Consider the following 18,980-nt stretch of genomic DNA (forward strand, 5'->3'; position numbering starts at 1 on the left):
ATCATATATCAATATGATTGCTACATAAAAACTACCATAACCCTAAAACGTTTACACATTTGAGCACTAGACTAATCTGGTGTCGTGTTATTGTTCTCAATCAATACCCACGTGGCCACTCCAGGTCATGCCTTCATCCTTTACTTTATCTTCCACTGAATGACTTGGTTACTTGAAAAAGGTACAGAAAACAATAAAGTGGGGAACTTGCATTGAGTTTGCTTCAGCGTTTACTTACCTTGCTCAACTTTTTGACTTTGTAATTTATTTTCCTTATGCTATATTCCTAATGAGCTGTTGGCATGTAAAATCAATGAAACCTTCCCTCATGAAGATGTCAGGGATGACTGAGAGGTCAGTATTTCAAGCAAGTAAACCTTTTAACTAAAACCTATTGTTATATCACCCAGACTTAACCTCTCTGATTTTTGATTGCCATAGAAAATTCCAGCGCTTTAAAGCTTTTTTCCATCTATCCTCAAATTAACCTTGAAAACAGAGCCTTGGTGAAAATGTGTGCTGGTCAAGGGGTAATGAATGGTCATTATTTTTGTGCATGCATGGTTGTATTTTTTTAATCTCTCGGTGATGCAGCAGATTTTCAACAATATAAGCTAATGGGACATTGATAGTATGAATAACACATACAAATAATTTCTAAATGTCCTTTAAATTGGCAGTAAAAATTGCTGCCAGAGTAAACCTTTTTAAAAATATGAAATAAAATTTGTTTTAATTTCATCCATCCACTTGATATATAAAAACCAGCGGACATCAAATATCGAGGGCAAAGAGTAGAAAAATTAAAAGAGGAGAATCAGAGGTTGGGAATAATTTACCACTGGACAATGAGTTTCTAAAAGGCAAAATGTATTATTTCCCTATGGCTGGGAAAGGTTGGGGAAAAGGTAAAAAAAAAAAAATTACTGAGACTTTATGTCATTCCGTTTATGATGAAGAAGGATCTTTTCCTACACTGGAAATGACAAAGGAACTTAAGAATTACTTTTGGAGGATCACGTGGGACATCAAATATTTATCATACTTGCCTAATTTCCTTATACTTATTCCTAAGTTCCTTGTAACCTGCAGATGTGTGTGGGAACCAAGGATAATCTGTTAATATAAGCATGGGCTCAGCAAGGAAGTGAACACTCTGGGAGGTGCCAGACTCAGTAGGGAGCCCTGATGCCTTCATGTTTCATCAGCATCAGGTTCAGAGAGAAAAACTCCCAACAAGAAAAATACCACATTTTCTACCCAACAAAGAAATACTTTTATGGGTAAATAGAAATTAAGATACAAGATGCAAAAAAAAAAAAAAAAAAAATACAAAGAACTTAATTTATGGGAAATATCTAGGAAAATTTGAGTTGCCATGTAACATTATGTGTGTGTATATATACATATATTTGCATATATACATATACACTCAAATAGTCATTCATAGTAGAAACTCACAGCTAGCTGAGAAGTAAACAGGAAGTTACAAGCATTGTCATCATGCTGCCTCCATTTTAGGGGATCCTTAGGCCTAGTCAACCAGTTAACTGTGGAACCCAAATTGAAAACTTTAACTTGTGTCTCATTTTTTTTTCCTTTGAACTATGTAAACTGTGTGTTCAATATAACATATTATATCATAGTGAATTGCCCAGAAGTGCATGTTGAACTGAATTAAATTAAATCTGTTCCACTTTACCTACTTTATGATTAAAATGACCTGAAGCTGGAGTGTATCTCGGTGAATCGACGAGAGGTCTATTCCAAGAGCATGGATGACAGTTTTTAAATCCCCTATGACAAAAAGTTTATTTGCACACATTTTTGTAAAAAGGCTACCTTATATTTCAAGACAATACTGTTTGTGGTAAACCAGATTATGTTTTCCTAAATTCTCTCTCTTTCCTTCAGATTTCTAAATTCTAAATGATACATAATGCTTTACACAAAAAGTAATGTCTCCATTTCTTTAAGTATGCAGACTTTTTAAAATCCCACAAAACCAAACATGACAACTTATTAGAGCTCATTTTGTCCCAACCATTAACCTAGGAATCATTATTTTAATCTTTGTCTTCCTCACACACACGTGTTAAATCACCAAACCTTATTTCAATCCTGTAAATATCCTCAAGGATATCTACTTCTATCCATCCCATGGCCCATACCCTAACCGGGTCTTCTCTAAGTAAGAGGATTAGCCTCTTCATTGGTGTTCTGTCATGCAGTCAGTCTGGTTCAAGGGCATTTGCAGAATTCTCTACTTGGCAGGCATGGGATAATCTGATTTTATCACCACCCCGTTTAAAATACTTCAGTGTCGGCTGGATGTGGTGGCTTACGCCTGTAATTCCAGCACTTCGGAAGGCTGAGAGAGGTGGATCACCTGAGGTCAGGAGTTTGAGACCACTCTGCCCAACATAGTGAAACCCTGTCTCTACTAAAAATATGAAAACTCGCCGGGTGTGGTGGTGCATGTCTGTAATCCCAGCTACTCAAGAGGCTGAGGCAGGAGAATCACTTGAACCCAGGAGGCAGAGGTTACAGTGAGCTGAGATCATGCCACTGCACTCCAGCCTGGATGACAGAGCGAGACTCCATCTAAAAAAAAAAAAAAAAAAACCTTCAATGTCATGTTATTCCTTGAATAAAGGAATAACGTTTGGAAATTTCGACATCATTTATGAAACCCTTGGTGGTCTTTCCCCTTTTAGCTAATTAGAAACCATGTCTCTATTCTGTCTCTATTCTGGCTGCTTTGGGCTTATTTAAGATGCTTCGGTGTGTTAAGCTCTCTTTCCTACAAGCCTGGAAACATTCTATTTCATTTGTGTGAAACATTCTTCCTTCCCCTTTCCTGGAATACTCTTAATTTTCCTTTCTTAGCCTAAACATTTCCACTTATCTATCACTCTCAGGCCTACGTAGGCCCTCCCATGACATATTTCTAGAACAGTTGGTATTTACCCTTTTGTAGAACAAATCATGCTTGTAATTATTTTTGATATTTCTATTTTCCTTCCTTATTCTCTGATCTTGTAGTACAACATATGGTAGTATTCAATAAATATTTGTTGAATGAATAAATTACCATGTAAGAATTGGTATAATTTCAGTACTTTTATCAGTTCAAAAAATACTCTGTGAGGTATCAACATATATCAAGATAACTATCAGATATCATATTGATATATGCTGGGCTCAACATATATCAATATGAGAAAATGTACTGGTACTTAAATATTTGAAATATTGCATAAACTGATATTTTCTATTTTCTCACATTCCATATTAAAAATAATTACAAAACTTTTAACAGAAATTGGTCAATTAAGACAATGCAAAAGAACTTGCTTTAAGGATCTATTAAATTTTAGTTCACTTACTAATATAGAATACACAGAAAATTGTCAGTGATATTATGTTTAATTTTGAATCTAAGATTTTTCTTAGTTTTTAAAAAACTTAAATGAAAGAGGTAAAGGTGTTTTTTCTAACATTCAGGTCTGATTTATCAAAAAATTATTTAGTGTCTTACATTTACCCACAAAATAATTTTTTTCCTAAATCACTTTCCAGTCAAAACAATTTTATGTGTTCTCTGCACTCTGGTAAATTAATCAACTTTTGTCATTGTACAAATGATTTATTCTAATAGATATGTCAGCTACAGCATTCTACCCCCTGAAATATCCTCCTTCCATAGCTTTTTATATCCTAAGCCTGCTAGTTTTCAAATTTCCATTAAGATGCTATCAGTTCCATGCAAATATTTCTAATCTATTTTCTAAGTTGTGTTCTCAAGGAAACAGGTCTGAGATGGAGATTTGCTTGTATGCAGGAGGTTTATTTGAAGTGCTATTGAGAGAGCACTTGCAATGGAGTGAGGGAAGAGGGACTAGACAGAGAAAGAAATGAAAGCCTGATGCAAATACAATACCAGTTTAAGTCATCCAATGGACCAGTCTATAGATAACCCTTCAGACTTGTCCCTTGAAGAAAGGAACTTAGACATTTCTAGTTTTGTAATGACTGTTCATTGGATTCATGCTGCCCCTAGAAAGAGGGTGTAGCAATTTCTGTTCATGGCAATTCCTGAACAGAGGCTCAGATGTCTTTCTTGGCTGTGAAGCAGCTATCTCAGTTTGTTACCACGGCATATTACACTCTCCTCTAAGATTCTACAGTATCCTATATTTACCACATTTGGGTCCTTTTGTTGTTTCTGGCCAAAGAGCTCTTTGTATAGTTAGTCAATATTCACTACTGGCCTCTAGATTTCCTCTTTTTTTTTTTTTTTTTTTTGGTGGGGGATAATCCCATAACTGAGTTTGCACAGAACATTCTACAGTATAGACATTCGATAAATATCTGTTAAAAGAATACATGAATACATGAATGAAGTGCCCTCTTGGAAATTGTTTCAGTATTAAAAATATTAACACTAAGAAAAAAATGAAAAATGATTTCTATTTAAATATAGTACACTCCTGTAAATAAAAACAGGCTACTCGTGTTGCAATGACATGGCACTATTCCAAGAAGGTAGATCCGCACTGGGTAAATTGACGTCTAAATATCCCAGGGGAGTGTTTTTAAAATTGTAGTTCTAAGAACTGATTGTGGTGGGAGTCTGTGGAAATCCTCTCCTACTCTTTTCCTTAGTAGCTGAAATTTATTGATTGTATTTATACAGTTTAAAAAGTTTGAAAGCTTGCTCTAGGTTACATAACACTAACAAATTTAATTATACAACATGAAAACTCTTTCCCAATATATAAATACAGTTTTCATGAGAGGCTACAACAATATAGCTTCTCATAATAAACTAAAAATTGAAAAACAAGCCATATTAAAACTTAAATATGATTTATTTAATATTAACCGAGGGTGTTTATTCCCGTGATTTCTTGGTGTGCATTTAGCCAAGTGACTTTGACAGGAGTGAACAAAAATGATTGCCATGAACAACAAAAATGGTAAATGGCAAAGTATACAGACACCAAATTAGAAACCAAAAAAACCTGGTATTTAAAGCTAGTTAGCTACGCAACACTTAGTACATCATTTAATTTTTCTGAAGCTTAGTTTTCTATACCTAAACATGGAGTAAAAAGGTTAGATTAACTTTATTGTGACTTGCTACTCTTTATTGTGACTTGCTATAACTGCATAAGTTACTAATAAAAATGTAAAAGAACTTAAGTGCATAATATAGTAAAACAAAAATAGAAGAATGCTTTCTTTACAAAATTTTTTAAAAATCCTCTTTTCACATAATGCCCCTGGTGTGTTTAAGAGTATACTTGTTGCATGCTGCTTTTTAAGTCTATGTCAATACATACAGTATTAGAATTGGAGTGATTAATTTTATTTGACAATGATATCAATCTGTATTTAAAAAACACAAGAGAACCAGTAATTAAGTTTGGAAAGTTGATCAGGTCAGTCAAAAAAATATATGAAATATCAATATCTTCCTTTAACACCTACAATAACTAGTTTGAAAATCTAATGGAACATATCTCATTTATGATAGCATGCACACACACACACACACACACACATGCACACACACACACACGCATGCACACACACATCCTATAAAATTTTAGAAACAAATACAATGAAAATATGTGTGAAGAATACTATAAATCTTTAATCAGGTTTACAAAAAGCTGACTATATGGATGGATGCCGTGTTATAGATGGAAAGACTCAATATTTTTAAAACTATAATTCCTTCAAAAATATTATACAACATCCATGTAAATAACAATGGCACAGGGCTGCTGATAATATTTGGCAGAAATGAACATGAAAGCATTAACCGCTAGTTTTAAAAAAGAATAAAAATGAGGAGGCACTTATTCTACCAATTCATACAATAAATTATAAAGCTCAGGTACACAAGAGTACCTGAGAAACAGCAACCTTGCCCATTACTAGACATTTATACTGCTATGTCAATGACATTATTTTTAATTCTTTTGTTTCATTCCCCATAATAAGAATATAAATTAGGGATAGGAACTTGTTCTCTTCTTGATTGCAATTTGTGTAGCAGCACAAATTGTATGTAATGTGTATGTAGCATGCCCTTAATATAGGCATTTTGTATTTACTTGAATGTAATTAAAACTTTTATCACTAGAATATTCCCATTGTAATAAGGAGCCTGACCTCATTTGTGTTGCTGGCTACTGACTTCTTTTTAAGCCTTACCCTCCCTTTCTTTGACCCCACATCTGTACAGTCTTATTAAGACAGGCCTTCCTGCACCTACTTATTTGACACCTGTGGGAAACTTGACCTTCTCAAATCTCCAGCCCACATGAGTGGAAATCTTTTCCCAGCCCTAATCTCCAGTCACCAAAAAGGCCCAGGCAATTCCCTCTGTTTTGCCCAAGCCAGCCTGAATCTGGTTGGGGCCATTCTGCTCTTCCTGAGAGTCTCTATGTGAATAATGAACTTTCTTTCTCACTTGATGTGTGGAGTATCATCAACACTGACATCTAAACAGGTGACCAAAACTACACATATGATGCAGAAAGTAATATAATTAAAAAAAATCAATTTTAAGGTCAGTTTGAAATATGAGACAAAAATATAACATTGAACACTTGTAATCATGTATATTATTCCAACTGAGTTTCTTGACACAAATAATGGATACATTTCTTTTTTTTTTTTTTTTTTTTTTTTTGAGATGGAGTCTCGCTGTGTCGCCCGGGCTGGAGTGCAGTGGCCGGATTTCAGCTCACTGCAAACTCCGCCTCCTGGGTTTACGCCATTCTCCTGCCTCAGCCTCCCGAGTAGCTGGGACTACAGGTGCCCGCCACCTCGCCCGGCTAGTTTTTTGTATTTTTAGTAGAGACGGGGTTTCACCGTGTTAGCCAGGATGGTCTCGATCTCCTGACCTCGTGATCCACCCATCTCGGCCTCCCAAAGTGCTAGGATTACAGGCTTGAGCCACCGCGCCCGGCCGATACATTTCTTTAAAACATGACACTGGGGCAGAAGCTGAGAGGGACAAATGTACACATAGTCCCACAAAATAAAATTTCGTAATTATTGTATTAAATAATTGTTTGGGTTATAAATTTTCTAATAGTAGTATCTTATATATTAAATTTCCACATGAGAAATACTGACATATTATGGTGTCTCTCTTTCCTTCCTCCTGATCCTCTCACTAAATAAGTGTTTCCTAAGAAACCTCTTAATCTATTATTTTGTCTTTGTATGAAAGCTTCAGAAGAATAAATATATTCAGGTTCCTACATCCTAGCCAAACCATGAATTAATAAATTGGCAGGATTAGAATCATGTTCAATAACCTCCCTTGGATTTATACCTGTCAGCTCTCTACATAGATAACGCTGGAAGATTTTGGCAACAGCTTGAAGCTAGATTAGACTTATTCATTTTTCAGTTGAAAAGTCTTTCTCTGCCAATATATTCAATACATTTAATTCTCAAGTACTTTTGTTGATAACAGCCAAAATTCTCATTAAAATTTTCCTTGGCAAAGAAGACACAACATTACGATGGTTTGAAATCCCCACCAAAACTCATCTTGAAATGTAATTGCCATTGTAATGGTATTAAGAAGTAGAAACTTTAAGAGATGATTGAGGTCATGAGAGTTCTGCCTTCATGAATGGAATAATGCTGTTATTGCAGTAGTGGGTTAATTGTCACAAGAGTTTGGTCCCCTTTTTGTCTCTGTCTCATGCACTTGCTTGCCAAGTGGTGTCCTTTCACCTAGGATAACCCTTATCAGATGCCAGCCCCGAGCCCTTGGATGTCCCAGTTCCAGAACTGTGTGCCAAATAAATTTCTGTTCTTAATAAATTACAAAGTCTATCGTATTCTAGCAGCAGAAACAAATCAAGAGAGAAAACTGGTACCAATCAGTGGAGCTGTGGCTATAATACATACTTGAATATGTGGAAGTGACTTTGGAACTGCATAAAGGTAGGGGCTTGAAGAATTTGAAGGATCGGACTAGGAATAAAAAATTGTACTGCTCTGGGCCGGGCGCGGTGGCTCACGCCTGTAATCCCAGCACTTTGGGAGGCCGAGGAGGGCGGATCACAAGGTCAGGAGATCGAGACCACGGTGAAACCCCGTCTCTACTAAAAATACAAAAAATTAGCCGGGCGCGGTTGTGGGCGCCTGTAGTCCCAGCTACTCGGGAGGCTGAGGCAGGAGAATGGCGTGAACCCGGGAGGCGGAGCTTGCAGTGAGCCGAGATCGCGCCACTGCACTCCAGCCTGGGCTGGGCGACAGAGCGAGACTCCGTCTCAAAAAAAAAAAAAAAAAAAAAAAAAAAATTGTACTGCTCTGAGTAGAGCTTTAAGGGCAATTCTAGTGAGGGCTTGGAAGAGAGAGCTGTAGAGAAAGTCTGAATCTTCTTAAGAGTTTATTTAATTTGTTGTGACCAGAATACTCATAAAAATCTGGAGAGTAAAGGATATTCTGATGAGGTCTCAGACAAAAATGAGGAACAGGGTATTGGAAACTGGATTGAAAGCCATCCTTGCTGCAACGTAACAAACACCCTGGCTGAATTGTGGCCATAGTCTAAGACTTTGTAGAATGCAGAACTTAGGGGCAATAAAGTAGAGTATCTGGTTGAAGAAATTTCTAAACAGCAGCGTATTCAGGCTTCTGCCTGGTTACTTTTACCTGTATGTAGTAAGATCTGAGAGAAAGAAATGACTTAAAGATAGATTTTATATTTAAGAGAGAAGCAGACAAAACATTTGAAAAACTTACAGGCTGGCTATGTAAAGAGTGAAAACGTATGTTCAGGGCTAGGTGCGGTGGCTCACACCTGTAATTCCAGCACTTTGTGAGGCCAAGGCAGGCAGATCATGAGGTCAGGAGATCGAGACCAGTCTGGCCAACATAGTGAAACCCTGTTTCTACTGAAAATACAAAACAAATTAGCCAGGTGTGGTGGCACGTGGCTGTATTCCCAGCTACTCAGGAGGCTGGGGCAGGAGAATTGCCTGAACTCAGCAGGCGGAGGCTTCAATGAGCCAAGATCACACCACTGCACTCCAGCCTGGGCGACAAAGCGAGACTCTCAGGAGAGAATGCCAAGGGTGCAGTCAAGTAGTGTTTGCTAAAGATATTAATATGGCTACAAAGGAGCGATGTGCTATTTATCAGGACAATAGGAGAAAGATTTAAAAGGAATTTAAAAGGAATTTCAAAAATCTCTGAAGCTGCTGCTGCCCTCACAGGCTCTAGGAAGGCAAAATGATTTCAGGGGATATGCCCAAGGCACTCATCATAGGTTCCCTGTCCAGGGTCACCTAGCAACTCTTCTCCCCACATTCCAGTGTAACATTCTTCAGTTGCACCAGTTATGGCTCAAGTGGACTCAGGTGAAGCTTGGGCTGTCACTCTGTAGAGTGCAAATGGTAAGCTGTGGCAGCATCAATATGGTGTTATACCTTCAGGCATACAGAGTGTGAGAACTGTGGCTATGGGTTCCTGCACCAAGATTTCCAAGGATGTCACAAAAAGCATGAAGACCTAGGCAGAGACTTGTCTCCAAAGTGAAACCACCACAGAGAGCCTCTACTAAGACAATGTTGAGTAAAAATGTGGGGTTGGACTTGCCACAAAGAGTTTCCATTAGGGCAATGACTACTGGAGCCATGGAAGTGGGACCATCCCTAAGACCACAGAACTGTAGGACTAAAACAGTGTGTCACTCCAACCTGTGAGAGCTGCAGAAGCTGAGTTCATCAAAGCCCTGGGAACAGGGTTGCCTGAGGCCTTGCAGGCCCAATCCCTGTTCTAGTGGATCCAGAAATTAGGACATGGAATAAAAGGACATTGTTTCTCGGCTTTATGACTTAATGTTATTTTTTGTGTTGAGTTTTAGACTTACTTAGGACCAGTTATCGTTCTTTTCTTGCCTATTTCTCTGTTTTGGAATAGAAATGTCTATCCTATGACTGTCCCACCACTGCATTTTGGAAGTAGATAATCAGTTTTGAATTCATAGTTTCACAGCTGGAAGAAATTTGTGTCATGATGAATCATGTGAGTCTCACCCATATCTGATTTAAATGAGACTTTGAAATTTGGACTTTTGAGTTAATGCTGAAACAAGTTAAAACTTTTGGAACTATAGGGATAGAATGAATATATTTTATATGTAAGAAGGATATGAGTTTTGGGGGTCCAGGGATGGAGTACTATGATTTTAGTGTCCCCTCCTAAACTCACATTGAAACTTATTTGCTACTGTTATGGTATTAAGGATAGGGACATTGAGGTGATTAGGTTATGAGGATGCCACCTCATGAATAGATTAATGTCCAATAATGGGAGTGGATTAGTTATCCAGGAAGTCTTGCCCCCCCTTTTCGCTCTATCTTGTGCAGCTGCTCACCATGTGATGCCCTTCTGCCATGAGATGACCCTCTCCAGATGTGGGTGCCACAGTCTTGGACTTCCCAGTCTTGAGAACCATGTGGAAAAAACTTCTGTTTTTTATACATTTCCCAATTTGTGGTAAACAGTTAGAACAGCAGAAAAGGGACTGATACAAATACCGATAGAAAGATTCAGGCTCTTCTCTATTTAAAATATTTATTTCCTCTACTTCTAGTTTTTGTACTCCTAGCTTACTTCTAATATTATTTTTTTATATTTTACTCTGACTTTTTAAGGTCATTTATATTTCATTTGACTAGCTATTTTTCTTTTGTTTTCCGGGAAGAAAGGAAAATACATGCGAAAGAAAAAGGATGGATAAAATAAAAAACATAAGCTTCCAAATGTCTGTCTCCTTTGTGTAAAGGGTATGGGAGAATTTGTTTGTTTTATTAATCATTTCATTTTAAATCCAAGAGCCTGTGCAAGACAAATGGAAAATGTCAGGAAGGATGACATGACAAAGAGTCTAATAAACTACAGAATGCTTACACCACTGAGAGGAGCTAAACAACATAAACTGCCTTCTGGGAATGGAACAGGTAGCTAAGCCAAACAGATTCACAGCTGGGAGAAGCAACACATTGACAGTGAAGAAGAATAATGCAATCAGTTACCCCAAATAGTTCACAAATGCTGCAACATGTTATCTACTTATGAATCCTATCCTTATCATGAGATAAATTAAAGACCATCACGTTCAATCTCTTACCATGTATATTATCTAACTGGAAAAGTGCTAATTGAGTCTACTGGTTTTTTTTTTTTTTTTTTTTTTTAGTGGATGATGTATGTCTTTTAAAAGCCTTTTGTACTTCGTGACAGGCACCAAAATAATTTCAGTATCTCTAATGCTAGTGACAGTTAAGTCAGTATATCTCAACCACACATTTTTTACTCGCATAAAATTCCCTTATGAATAAATAAGGAAGCCTCCCCTTTTTATATGTTGATGACTTTCTCACCTTTTTCCTTTTTCAATATTTTATTTCCCCATTACACTGTTTTGTGCTTTGAATTGGCAGAAATATTAGAGAGGAAACCCTTTTTTCTAAAATATATCAAATAATTATTTACCCTATCCTTTTTACATGAAAATTAAGAAGTTACCTTCTTGATGGTCTCCAACATGGAGCGCCCACCCTGCCATGGCTTTGAGTTCTTTCTGATACATGACAGACTTGCCATGCTGTGCCACTTTCGGTCTTCCAGCTTCTTATGAAAGGCATTAGCAAGCAGAAGCACCGTGTCATATATGTAAAGGTTGGAAATCTGAAAAGACATTAGAAAGTGATCATTAGAATCATTGACACCAGTCATCAAGAATAAGGAAAAAAATAATTGTCTCAGCTGCTTCTGTTCATGTCATAGATGGCTGGTTTACTGAGTTATTAAGCAGAAGGTTTCTTTTGTCATTTCCTGGGCAATTTTGTCGTTGAGAATGAAGTCTTGTCTGATTGTATGCCTCAATTGCTTTTTCAGCTTATTTTGGTGTGAAAGAGAAGATTAAAAAAAGAAAGAAAGAAATTTTGACAGAGATAAGGCTGTTAGTGTTAGACCTGAGAAAATCATTGGCCCTTATTTCTCTCTGAGAAGGTAAGAATCTAAGGGTTTAAGATTGGAAGGACAAACTGAATAATACATTTTCTGAATATGTTAAGGTTTTGCATTCTAGTTATTCAGATGGAAAAATATCAACTTGATCTCATATATGAGTGTCATAGGTACATAAAAAGGAAGCAGTCAACTGTGTGTATGTTTGTGTATATGGAGACTCTGTAAGGAAATAATGAAAGAACAGGACCATTTATAAATATTATTGTGATCAAGGATCTATACAAAATTATACAGGTATACACATGCATTACAATTCATTGATTTCACAAATATCATAAACTATTAACTGTTTGTGAATGTGTGTTTACATTAACACTTGCTTCTTCTAAGGCAACCATGTTATTAGCTTCTTTCTACATAGGTTGAAAAATAAATTATAGCCTTTTTTTTTTTTTTGCTAAGGTTAACTGCATTCTTACAATTAAGTTTTGCCAGAGATACTATTTATACTGTCGATTAATTATCAAAGCTGCTTATTTTTCGAAGAAGTTAAAAATTATTCAGAAAACGTAATACCAAAAGGAATCCTTGGTCAATAAAAGCTGCTTAATGTTATATTTCCTCTGAAGGAAAAACTCAATATAAAATTTAAAAAATGAGGAATCAATGTAGTGATGAAAATTAATTCCATCTTAAAGCATTTGTGTTTTTCAGATTTTTAGAAGGATATTGTTATCGCGGTTTTTCCTAAAAATACATGGGAGAGTATATGGATTGTCCTCGGGGTATATTTAATCATGGAGGAAATTTTTAAAGTAGTCTACCCACATCACAGGATGGTACTAAGCTCTGGCTATTGAGATAATTAGAGTCTGATGCTATTCAGAGCTTTTAATAAGAAATTCCTAACAGTGCCTTGTGAGTTTTCTTTTACATACCATGTAAATCTTCAATCATTTGTGTTTGTGAAGTATCATTTTATATATATAATACTTACAGGACTTTTTTGAAGAGACATTGAACACTCAATGCATTACGTGCAATGCAAGTTTGTCTTTCATAAGGACATATCAGGACTGACTATTTTCACTCCCCATCCCAGCCACTCCCCATTTTGCCCAATAATTACTAGATAGACTACAAAAGAATGGCTGAAATCTGCTATACAGCTAAATCTAGTCCATGAATCAACATCCAGGTTGGAATTAGGCAGTAAAGACCCAACAGGAAAATATATAAATTACATGAAGGACACACATCCAGGGAAATCAAAATAACACACAACCGTCTGCCCTTTCCTAACCTCTCCTGGTTCTACTGCCTGAAACTTACTTCCTCTTCCTTCTCTAGCTTTATTTTACTCTTCCCTTTGGTGAACATGTATTTAAGATTGTTGGGGAAGCATCCCTTGCTATCTCCTCACCTTTCTCCAACTAGTTAACATTTCTCAATATTTAGTTCAAAGACCACCTCTTTTTATCTACTGGAACACACAGTGCATAAGCCTTTGAAACATATCAGAATACTAAATCTTTTTTAAAATCTACCTTTTCCAGAAAAAATAAATTCCTCCTAGATGGGGACTCATACTGTATATCTTTTCTCTTCCATTTTTCCCTATAATTTATTTCTCTTAGACTTAGCCTAAAGCCTAGCACATATTTGGTTTTTGATAAAGACTTGTCAAGTAAAAGAAGACAAAGGATGGAGAGAGGAGAAAAAACGAAAGTCAATTTTAAAGCCAAGTGTGTTTGACGGAAGTTGAGACATGAAAATTCTGGTAACCTGGGTTTTATCCAAACCTGACACTGCTGAGGCACATTCTCTTTTGCAGACCCTGAGGCATGTATTTTGAGCATCTATGCTAGTCTTAAAGGTGAGTACTTTGTACCTATTACGTGACAGGCGTTTTCAGTAAATGACTATGTCTCCTCATTTGTCCACATTCCAAACTGCAGGATCAAGAAGTGGTGGTAATATTCTCCGAGCTTTTCATTACCCCTCCTAATCTGACACTTTTTGACTGCAGGCCAGTGCCCATTCTTCGAGCTTCACATTCTTTCCTATGCTACACTTTATCGCTTTTTTCTGTCATCATTAACTGAGATTTTGGTCATTTTTTTATTTGTAAGGCCTTTGACCCCTCCTTCACAATAATACCAAACTACCTCTCAGCATTTTAAAAGGTCACTTCAATTCCTATACAGATGATCTTCACTTCTACTTAGGCCTCGACCAACACAAATGACCATTTACTGACTGGACAGAAACATGCACCACCTCTAAAATCATAGACTCTAGTATGTCACATATAACCAATCATTCCTCCCTACCTTATTGGCACTACATTTGTCCTTTGACATCACCAAACCTCCACACTCACCTCCTCTACGTGACAAGCTTTCAATATTTGACACCATCTATGGCTTGCTTTGAAATATCTTTCTTTTAGTTTTCATCACCTGGTATAGTTTCTAGGCTGATCATCTTAGTTCTCATTTTTCTCTTGTGTTTCAACGTTTCTGTTAAAAATTTAGTATCCAGAATTGACACATTATTACAGATGTGATCTGACTAGGAGAGAATAGTGTAAGACATTAGATCTCTTTATCTTAGCAAAATTCTTCTGACATACAGACCACAACTATATTAAAATAGTTATTGCAAATATGATTTGTGCGATACACACACCGAATTTACCTTCAACTTAAGGAATCTGAACAATTGTCAAACCAGGATTCTTCCATCTAGGTTTCATGTAATTGATTTTGAACTTATACTTTATCTGTGCTGTTTCAAATTTTAGGCTTATTATTTAGTCAACACTAACAATTTGGAACTTGATTATCTAGTACAACATAAACTTTCTCTTCTAGCTTTATGCCATTTACAAATTTGATAGGCATGTTTTATTCATTTTCATTCATGCAGTGATAGACATTTAAAAAATATTAGGTCCAAGAATAGAATCTTGTGAATGACCATAGACAGTTCCTTGCATTTCAGGAATAGAATATTTATCAGTGCAGTTTGAATATTCATCTGGTTCTACAATCCTCAAACTCAGGACAAAGGAACTCTGGTGGTAGGTTGTGGATATCAGGAAGTGCTCGAAGCCACAGAATATATCTAAGGCATATTCTAGTCATATCAATATTGCTTGAAGATTTGATTGATTCATTTAGATATTAATATTAATTTTGTTTGAAGATTTGGAGAAAAACAACTAAATAGTTCAATTGGCAAATCATTTGGAGTATTACTTTTAATTATATATACACAAATGTTATAACTTCTGAAGGTAATAATGAGACTTAAATATTTTTGAGCTTTATTTTGCTTTCTATCTCAGGCCAGAGTGTTCACTATCTTCTGCCTTTAGGAGCCCGTCAGTGAAAATGTTTGAATGTCATCATTCTATCAAGACTTTTCAATATCTTTCCTAACGATTTCAGGCAAAAATTTGTCAAACACCATGCAAAAAATCAATAAGCAACATATAGGTTTATGACATTCTCCCAATCTAAAAAACAAACAAACAAACAAACAAAACTATAAATAAGGGCTTAGTTTGGCAGTGCTTGTTTTTAAGGAAGCCCTGTTGTTGTTGTTTTTTTTTTTTCTTGTTTTTTTTTTTTTTTTTTTTTTTTTAAATTATACTTTAAGCTCTAGGGTACATGTGCACAACGTGCAGGTTTCTTACATATGTATACTTGTGCCATGTTGGTGTGCTGCACCCATCAACTCATCAGCACCCATCAACTCGTCAATACATCAGGTCCATCAGTGACAGACTGGATTAAGAAAATGTGGCACATATACACCATAGAATACTATGCAGCCATAAAAAAGGATGAGTTTGTGTCCTTTGTAGGGCATGGATGCAGCTGGAAACTATCATTCTCAGCAAACTATTGCAAGAACAGAAAACCAAACAGCGCATGTTCTCACTCATAGGTGGGAACTGAACAATGAGATCACTTGGACTCAGGAAGGGGAACATCACACACCGATGGCATTGGGAGCCCTGTTGTCTTATCTGAAGTATTCCAAACCATTGATTTAGTAATATATTCTACAGTTTACCTAAATAGTAACATTTAATATGCTAAATTCCATGAGAATCTTTTTTCCTTCCTTTCAACAATTGGGACAATACACCTATCTCCTGTACCTTGGTCCTCTTCTTAAGTGTTTCTCCAGTATTTTTGAGCTATCATATTTTGATCATTCCTGCTGACTGATTGGTACTCTGAGCAATTATTTGGCAAGCCTAATTCAAAGCAGTGGGTCTACTCTTACTATCTCCCTGTTCCTTGTAAACCAGTGGATGACTTTCTTTTAATGAATTTTACTCTAAGCTTCCTAATTTGAAGACAATTTTTCTTAGATGGAGAAAGCAGGAGCAAAAGTGTTGGAATGTTTCTGTTTTCTCTCCATTAGCAGCCAAACTAATATTAGTTCCATCAAGCAGTAAATGGATCACTTCCTGCTTGTTACATATGTTGCTAAAAATACCATTTTCTAGCTAAAAGGTGTTATTTTATATTTATTTTGCAACTTCAGCTAATCCTGGGTTTCAGCCTTTGGGTGCTAATTAAAAAGTTTGTGAAATGTATTTTCTGCTTTTTTCTAAATTTTATTTCTCTGCCTATGTATATTAAAATCAGTAACAGTCCGGAGATCAAATTCTATCACACATAAGTGGGGTGCTAACATGTAACAAATCCTCAAAGCAAAAGTAGTTCTCTTGTTTTCTTCCATCTGTGGGTTGGACCGGACCAAGATGAAGGTATGAGTCAGGAGGAAGTTGGTGCTTCCCCATACAGCTTTGTTGTTTCAGGTAAGATTAGGAATATAGACATAAATAAAATATTAGTTCACAGATATTAAAGTCCTCATGAACTGAAATGGAAAGATTATGTTGTTAGGCAAATATGCTATAAAATAATTTCTGCTGTCCCTAAATGATACAGTCAATAATTTTCCTTAAGTTTGTATTTCATTTCCTGATACTTCTTTTGACAAAAACAAATTTTAATATTTTATAATTTTCTAAATCAAAAATTATTTCATTTATTTTTTTCTATTTAGAATTCTATCATTTTCACATCAATTATATCCATGACCAGTTAAAATGCAAACATGGGACATTATAAGCATATTGATATGGTTGGACTGTGTCCCCATCCAAATCACATCTTGAAGTGTAGTTCCCATAATTCCAACGTATCATAAGAGGGACCTGGTGGGAGGTAATTGAATCATGGGGGCGATTATCTGCTTGCTATTCTCATGAAAGTAGTGAGTTTTCCCGAGATCTGATGGTTTTATAAGCGTCTTTTCCCCCTTTTGCTCAGGCCTTCTCTTTCCTGCTGCCATGTGAGGAAGGACGTGTTTGCTTCTCCTTTTGCCATGAATGTAAGTTTCCTGAGGCTTCCCTGCCCCGAGGACTGTGAGCCAATTAAACCTCTTCCCTGTACTTCATGGCAGTGTGAGAATGAAATAATACACATATAGATAAGGGTGGAACTGAAATTTAAAGTGACGTCATTAAGGCTTCAGAGGATTTACTTTGACTATTGCCATCTCCTTAATTACATTCAAACATATATATTCACACAGATCCAAAGCACTGTGGTAATTATGATGGAGGAAATGGTAGAGAAGCACGTTATGGGTACTTATGATGCTGGGCTCTTGAAGGGACATATTTATTTTGAGATAGGGACTCACTTTGAAACCCAAGCTGGAATGCAGTAGCACAATCTTGGCTCACTGCAGCCTCTACCTCTAGGACTCAGGTGATTCTCCCACCTTAGCCTCCTGAGTAGCTGGGACTACAGGTGGGTACCACCATACCTGGCTAATGTATTTATTTATTTTTAATTTTTTAATTTTAATTTTTATTTATTATTATTTTTTTTTACAGAGATGGGTTTTGCCATGCTGCCCAGGCTGGTCTCAAACTTCTGGGTTCAAATGATTCTCCACCTTGGCCTCCCAGATTGCTGGGATTGCAGGTGTAGCCACTGTACCTGGTCATGGAAAGAAACTATTCTAAAGGAGCTTAAAATGTAGTAGGGAACAGAAAGTTACAGCTCAATGATCCTAGAGCCAATCTGTGCACTATAATGATAATAATTGGAAGAAATGTTTGGATAAATGGCAAGTCCTTTTTTAAAAATTCAAGGGTGACTAAGGATAGGGAGGTTGTGGGGTTATTTTTCAGAGTAGTTTTGCAAAATCACCTTATTTATCTAGTATTATTAGAGAGTAACTAATTTTCCTAGGCTTATATTTCCAAACTGTTAAAACTGAAAATCTCGAAGTACTAAAATGCAATCTACTCATCTGACAAAGGGCTAATATCTAATAATACAAAGAACTCAATCAAATTTAGAAGAAAAAAACAAACAAATCTATCAAAAAGTGGGCAAAGGATATGAACAGACACTTCTCAAAAGAAGACATTCATATAGCCAACAGACACATGAAAATATGCTCATCATCACTCGCCATCAGAGAAATGCAAATCAAAACCACAATGAGATACCATCTCACACCAGTTAGAATGGCAATCATTAAAAAATCAGGAAACAACAGGTGCTGGAGAGGATGTGGAGAAATAGAAACACTTTGACACTGTGGTGGGACTGTAAACTAGTTGAACCATTGTGGAAGTCAGTGTGGCGATTCCTCAAGGATCTAGAACTAGATGTACCATTTGATCCAGCCATCCCATTACTGGGGATATACCCAAAGGATTATAAATCACGCTGCTATAAAGACACATGCACACGTATGTTTATTGCAGCACTATTCACAATATCAAAGACTTGGAATCAACCCAAATGTCCATCAGTGACAGACTGGATTAAGAAAATGTGGCACATATACACCATGGAATACTATGCAGCCATAAAAAAGGATGAGTTAACGTCCTTTGTAGGGAC

The 18,980-nt window shown here is 36.4% G+C and overlaps 1 protein-coding gene across 4 annotated transcripts in view; it reads right to left on the reverse strand.

The window, feature by feature from the left end:
• The window catches only part of GRID2 (glutamate ionotropic receptor delta type subunit 2), a 1,531,999-nt gene that overhangs the window by 581,623 nt on the left and 931,396 nt on the right, over positions 1-18,980 (reverse strand). For all 4 annotated transcript variants that reach the window (XM_050790431.1, XM_050790433.1, XM_050790430.1 and 1 more), the window contains exon 7: positions 11,578-11,739. In XM_050790431.1, the coding sequence (XP_050646388.1) occupies positions 11,578-11,739 (162 nt within the window). The remainder of the gene's footprint in view (positions 1-11,577; positions 11,740-18,980) is intronic.

This window comes from Macaca thibetana, chromosome 5 (genome assembly GCF_024542745.1).
Source record: "Macaca thibetana thibetana isolate TM-01 chromosome 5, ASM2454274v1, whole genome shotgun sequence".
NCBI lineage: Eukaryota > Metazoa > Chordata > Mammalia > Primates > Cercopithecidae > Macaca > Macaca thibetana.